The sequence below is a fragment of the Notothenia rossii genome (genome assembly GCF_949606895.1).
Source record: "Notothenia rossii genome assembly, chromosome: 3".
NCBI lineage: Eukaryota > Metazoa > Chordata > Actinopteri > Perciformes > Nototheniidae > Notothenia > Notothenia rossii.
Genome location: NC_136901.1, coordinates 34,395,888 through 34,403,187, shown reverse-complemented (window position 1 = coordinate 34,403,187; position 7,300 = coordinate 34,395,888). Strand labels below are relative to the sequence as shown.

General features: G+C 41.2%; 1 protein-coding gene across 1 annotated transcript in view; it reads left to right on the top strand.

Moving 5' to 3' along the window:
- The first annotated feature begins 4,668 nt into the window (after positions 1-4,668).
- rbpjb (recombination signal binding protein for immunoglobulin kappa J region b) overlaps positions 4,669-7,300 on the top strand; it is a 46,458-nt gene continuing 43,826 nt past the window's right edge. Inside the window, exon 1 of the mRNA XM_079671410.1 lies at positions 4,669-4,828. Within this exon, the coding sequence (XP_079527536.1) occupies positions 4,809-4,828 (20 nt within the window). The 5' untranslated portion in view covers positions 4,669-4,808. The remainder of the gene's footprint in view (positions 4,829-7,300) is intronic.

The following is a 7,300-nucleotide window of genomic DNA, read 5'->3' as shown; positions in this document are numbered from 1 at the left end:
GCAAAGCATAATAAATGGGGGAAGAATTAGCCATATTTCCGTCGAAAGGTCCCCAGATTGAACAAACAAGTTTTTTGTTTGTCATCATTGGAGGGGCTGGAAGAAGGATTTATTTTTCCAGCCCACATTTGGATAGAACCAGGCTAGCTGTTTCTTCCTGCTTCCTGTCCAAGCTAAGCTTACTGGCTGCTAGCTGTCCCTTCATATTTACCAAGTTTGGTATTAATCTACTTATCTAACGCTTGCCAAGAAAGCAAATAGGCGTATTTCTCAAAATGTCAAACCTTTAAAGTGCAGGGTTGTATTCAATCTTCTATTTTTACTCTTGATGAAAGGGGTATTATTTAAAGAATAAATCATAAAACATCCTCCTTATGTATTTTCAGGGCTTCCATTGAATTCTGTAGATATGATTTCTCTCCAGTGAAATGTCACAATGCAATGTGTTTCATATACAGCAAGTCAAAAAATATGATTTGATGGCCAAAAATGTGGGATTTCACTTCATTTAGGCCTACTGACCAACTTCACTTCCAAAAAAATTCCCATCTTACAATTTCAGACTTGATTTTTTTCTTTCCATAACATAATGCGTTCAACACATTTTCAGAGCTTGTGATCAACTCTGCTTTTTTAATCAAAGTGCAATACCCTGAGGCTGATTTAAAAAGATGGCGACAAGAAACAGAGCCAAGTCATCCCAGACCGGTACTCATATAACTTTTTATGAAGAGGCCTCCCCCTTGTGAAAACTAGAATGAAATCTGACGTGAACAATCCTCACCAGGAGAATTGGAAAAGTACGATAGTTTCAGAGCTGACATCTTCCTCAGGTTACGGAGGAAAAACTCAGTTTTTTGCTTTTTGTATCTATGTGCTTCTGTTGATAACCATCGCGCTAACTGATTTATGGGTCCTTGTTATTGTGCCATGCTTGGGAAATCATACAATAAAGCTCTATTACAACAGTATGAAAGGCTTTAAAATAGACAGGCAATTATCATCATGAAGGAGCTGAACTGATTTGATTATAAAGGCTTTCATTAAAGCCATCAACTCTCTGATCCTTAACGTACTCTCGGGCAGGGGTTCCCAAACTTTTCAGCCCGCGACCCCCAAAATAACAGTGCCAGAGACTGGCGACCCCCTTTTTTTTCAGAAAAAAAAAAGAAAAAGTTTGAGAAACACTGCGCTAGTGGATTGTCAAAGAAAAAAATGTCTATGCAAACGTTATCATTAATAATATATATATTTTTTTAATTATAATAAAAATTAATCAATGTTTTTTATAATTTTTTTTTTTTAAATTTTCCATTTTTGTTTGGTAACCATCTCGCGACCCCCACTTTGGGAACCCCTGCTCTAGGGGACTTTACAAAGAAGCCATGAGTCAATCATATCACTTGCTTTTTGACATTGACACTATGTCAGAGCTGCCAAAAAAATCACACTTCTGCCGCTCTCACCCCGTTGACGTGTGGCAGCTTGAACTCACCGTGAACCGTATGGGTCCAGGAAACGTTTCTTTCCTCATGCCTCCGATTCTCCTCTATTTCAAAAGAATAGGCTTGCAAAACAGGCACGTTAGCTCCCTTGACAGTCTGCTAACTTATCACCCTGTCATTTTTCTCTCTCTGATGTCTTCAGGACTTAATTGTAATGGTGGTCATGTGATGAAAAGAGGGCAATCGGAGAGTAAAGGCGTGCCCACCTCGGAAGCATCGTCCTCCCTAGCTGTCTGCCCTCGTCCACCCCTGGGTTTTCCCGTGTGGCTGGAGAGCAAGACAGATGGACATATTGGACGGATGGACAGACAGGGACGCCCTTCCCTCTGCTGTGAACTCAGACTCACACGAGCCAGACTCCATACATTCATCTTGTGATGTTCACAGAGGGAATGTGATATCATGGAGTTGCTCTTTGGCATGAAAGGTTTGTTTTTGAGTCGCATGAGGTGTCAAATTCTGGTTTCCTGCCATGTCCACGTTATCGTCTTGTCTGTCTAACATTTGACCCAGTGTCTTGAGACCCACCTATCTCTGTCTATCACTGGTTCTCACTCTGACTGTGCGTCTGCTCATTTCAGGAAGTGTCATCACCCTCCGGCTCTATCAATTGACTTTGAGTCAAAGAGCTGCTTATCAAGAAACAGTATTTCCTTAATTAGTTTGCTTTCTCCTCTCTTCTCTTTTCACTTCTCAAAACTGCAGATAAAAATATTGTCTCCCCTTTCAATTTTGAACAATAAGGGCTTAGCAGGATTTTAAAAAAAATGCCCGGACTACAGAACAGAATTTGTTAATTTCCTCCTCATGTAGTTTCAGCTTAGTCCTCTAGAGAAAAAGAATCACGAGGATTTACTTTGAATCTGTACGATCACTAAGTGTCTTAATTCTGTGACCTTTTTACAAACAAATAGCAGTGTTGTATCACAAATAATACATTTCACAGATGGACAGTATGTAGGCCAAATCTATGTAAAATAAAACAGATGGGTAACTCTTCTGGTAAGAGCAGTTTCCACATGGGGACAAGACTCTATCTCAATCACCCTTTCCATCTGATCCACGAGCTTAAGCAGTCAAGTGAGTGGATTTATAGACCTGAGGCTTATGGCTTAGTCATGATTGCTTGAATTGGCTGCGTCTCAATTAAAATAAAGTGTTTTTACTCCTAATGAGAGAACGGGACATTTGGGGAAGATTGAGACAGATGTAGAAGCTCACTCCATGGTCATTGATTGGAAAAATAACATGGAGAACTGGTGCTTTTTGTCATGCCAGTGAATACTTTTTCAGAAAGAATTTAAAAAGTCATGTTTCCAGATGAAATAAACTGGAAAAGGGCAAAGATTGCCTCCAGGAAACCTAAATCATATGTATGAGTGGTCTTTAAACCGTGTATATGTTTTACCACAGTCAAAAAGGCCAAATCCTGAATACATCTTAATTTGAACGTTAACATATCCTCAAAAGAAACAGGCCTCTTCTCTATTTCAATCCAAATTCTCTGTAAAGTACTTTCACTTGTGCAGCCTTTTTTTCTTTTACTGTGTTCAGCTGTAAAACATTTGAGGAAACTTTATGCTTCCCCATTCAACTCAGAGTGTAACTGGAGGTTCTCCGCCGACTATAAAAAAGAGAAGGAAAGGAAAAATGGTTGAGGGCAGGATGAGGTCCTCGTCTCTGTGTCTTCATAGTGCGGGCCGCGGCCAGGCACACTCTCATGCAAAACCTCATCCGCACAACTCTTTTCTCTCCATTTTTTCTCCCCATTTCTTTCTGGCACACCAGTGAAGCTCCGTAAAAATGAATTATGTATCTGAAAATATGAAATGTGTACATTGAACACTGGAGAAGATCGTACCTGATATTTTATACCGACAGATATGGCAGTCTGTAGGTGGATAGTTTGGCAAACATATTGTTTTTAAGAATTTAATTGCTTGAATTCTTAATTAAATTAAAAAAAGGACGAGTACAATATGCCATAAAATACATTTACAATTTTTGAAAATGACAACATTTGTTTGAGTAAGCAGTGTGTATTATAAAGTATTCAATGCATTTTAACATGGTGTCAACTCTGCCAACTATTTGTATTGTATTTGTCACTTTTGCTCTTTATTTGTTCTGCTAACGGACACTTTTTTCCTGGAAAAAGCCTCAAATCAGATCAAACACAACATCTAACAAACGAGTAAATCGGCTTGCTATCAGTGTGGTCTCAGAAACCTTCAATTTGGCTTTAGTTAGTAAAAACACCCACAAGAAGTCACTTGTAAGGTGAACAAAGATGGCAAACAGATTTAAATGAAGGCTGTTGAGACAACATGGACCTACATGAACGTTTATGGCTTTCTGACCCCTCCCAGATAAACAAGTCTGACCTGACTCATAGGGTGGGGATGACACAAGACACAAACATTTGCTAATGCACTCTGGCTGGGGGAGAAACCAAATCAAACAGAAAGGCTAATAAAAGCACAGGCTACAATTCCAGTCATGATCATTCTAAATAATAGCCTCCCTTGTACTTTGGCTGAGGTTTTGGCTGTGAGGAGGTTGGTCATGGGGCTCCCCAATGTGATGGCAATGCACTAATCTGCCCTGTATGGCCTATTCACATGTGTTCACACCATTGTTTCCAGATTCTAAACAGGAACTGCAATGTTACCCACGGGAATTGTACATTTGTTGTGCAGAAACACTTTAAATGCCACTCTTATTTGAAATCAGCGTGTCCTTGCAGTTTCATCATGCGTGGTACACGTACTATTCGGGAAGTATTGTAGAATAAAAATAGCTATAATAATATGCAGCTGTTACTGCTGAACACTGCAGAGACACATGGGGAGACAGGATGCATACTAAAAGATCAGTCTGAGCCTGGGAAAACCGAGAGTTTGCTCACAACTAGAGCCGTATACCAGTCGGTGATACAATTTATTACCCGGTAAACACGTGGGAATAGTATTTCAGCGCCACAAGATAAACAACTTCTCCACTCCACGCACATCTCGCGATAGGGGACGCTCCCTCAGTGTGCGCCTATTGTGAGAGTTTTTCAACTCTCGCGTGATCTTGGAAGTTTCCCACGCCTGTTGTTGTGGCGTCTGCCCTTTTCGCTCACTCTCTCTCGCCGCCTCCCCCTTTTTTTCCTCTGTCTTCCTCACCCACCCCCTTTTCTCTCCGTCTCCCTCGTCCCTACACCTCCAGTCTGCTTCTGTTGTCTCGGCGGATTGTTGCGGGCTGTGGGAGAGAAAAGGATATCGCGAGTATTGGAGTTTTGGTGAGAGTTTGTGGAAGATGGCGCCTGTTGTGACAGGGTGAGTCTGAGAATCGGGGCTGGCGGTTGGGGAGCGAGAATACAAGTTATAACCATGAAACAGCTACATTTAAACCCATGTGCTACATTGCAATGTTATGACCTGTGGTTTACTTTGCTTTAACTGTTTTCTTCGTCTCACTGTGTTTGAGTGTTTTATTTTTCTTTGCCCAGTTACTTATAAGCTGACTGTTGCTGCAGTGTTTTGTGAGCTAGCCTCAGCTAAGCGATACTTCACCCTCGGTGGTCTTTTTTTCCCCAGACAACGGCGAGCTGTTAGCTACTAGGCTAGCCAGCAAGATAAACTACACATGTTTATTAAGAAAGCTATTTAACATGTATATGCGTGTCCAGTGTGAAATTCGTGGTGTATCATTTGTTTCCGAAACGTGCTCAGCATGTAGCCAGGCAGCACGCTTTAAGAAGTGCATTCACGACTTAAACACTGCTAGCTGTCCGATAATGGACGTCAGCTAGCGATATAGTGACTGAAACACGTTGCGGCTTTGTGAGCGAGGCATCCCCCTTTTGGCAGTGTTTTTAAAAATGCATTGGTGAGATACTTCTCAGACACGGCACGCTTGCTGTACATCTCTATAGTTGGCGTTAGACTGTTATTCTTAACCACATTTTTTAAAGGGCTGTATGACCATATTTTAGGTTTAAGAAAATGTATAAAGAAAGAGTAATTACACAGTATGAAGATGTCAGGCACCCTGTTTCGCTGATGGTGGATTGTTTTGTTGACTTATGATTGTGTTTTTGGCTCATGTTACTGTAAGTATTTGCTGTGATTGACAGACCATCTATTTTTGAATAAGGGGCAGGTAAAACAAATGAGCTCCTTTCCATTATGGGCTACACAAACTATGCTTAAAGTGTAAACGTTTTGTTTTATTATAATTGCCATGAGTGGAATACAAATACACATTTAAGCTCGGGGGCTACCACGCATGCACAGTGTATAGCAGCGTGTTCTTTTTACGACTTGTGCTTCCTGTTAGTGGACGACAGTGCTGGTAAATAGTATTTACTACTCAAACAACGATTTGCATCTCTGTAAGCAGGTTGCTAATACAAACTCTAACCTAACACTGCAGTGCATCTAAGGACAAAAAAACACAGAAACACCCACAGCCATGTGCACATAACACCATAACCACTGCAAAATGATCAAAAATGATTCACCCTGATGATCCCCTAATGTAAGATAACTAGCTGCTCTTGGCATACTTTTCCCTGAGTCACATATAAAGTTGTTTTATCTATGTTATGGTGCACGTTCAGTAATTACCGCGAGATCATATATCTGTGATAAGTATGTCAGCCAAGGATTTTAGTGGGAAAATAGTCTTCTGTTTTTGAAATGATCAAAGCTAGAGAATGTCAAGGATATATTTCCTCATAAAGTCAAGCAGTACTGCCTTGATTTGTTACTCCTTGCATCTTTGGTTATGGGACCACATTATTCAACATAAATAAGCTTGGCGATTACAATTATTTCCCTGCGCGTTAGCTAGACACGAACATATTTCTTTGCACTTTTGATGCTATAATCCCCACAGACAGCTCAGTGGGTGACAGACATTCGCTGGGCTTGTTGGAGGTGTGTGTATGTTGGAAAGAGAAGGGGGGGTTGATGTGCATGTTCACTTGGGGCTTTCCAGCAGACCTGAACTGATTTCAGTTGGGGGGGGGTGGTGTGTGAGTAGCGAGAGGGAGGGAGGAAGGGGGCAAGCTAGAGGGCAGGCGGGTCAGGTCTGGGTGGCTGGCCACCTGTCCAGATGATATCTCCAAATTCATGTGTGTTTGTTTGACAAAGGGTTTTTCTGCGAGTGGGGGTCAGTGTGTGAGAGGGGGGTGGGGCCGACGGGTGTTCTGGCGAGAGAGGTTTAACAGAAAATTAAAGTGCCATAAGGGGTCTTTTTTAGCTGATGGCAGGCCGGGTTCACAGTAACGGTTGGAGGCATCACGGAGCCTGACCACAGCTTCATGAACTGTTTGAATGGGGCTGGCTTCACACAGGGAGGGGCTCCACAACCACAGGCTTGTTAACGGCATCATGACTTTCTTGTAATAGCATTACAGAGAGGCTGTGGTTGAATATTTTTTATCTGAGTTAAAGGTTATACTGAAGTGTTGCCCTTAGAGACATGTGTTTGTGTCTTTTTGCTGAATTTAACTTGCTGCCTGGAAATCTATTTATCCACAAATATTGAAAAAAAGTGTGTTAGCATTTACATGTCATTCTTACTGTGGAGTTTGACACTCGATGTGTATGACACTTTCTGTTTTGCAGACCTTTTTTCTACTGCATGAATCATTTAAATGTACCACTCCTGAAATTGCTAGAAAGCCTTGTAGTTTAGACTTTGATATTCAAGACAAATATGACACAGCAGAAAATCTACAATTATCAAACACTCCCCTCAGCTTTAAGAATGGCTGTGAAGAATATCTAGTTTGCTTCTTC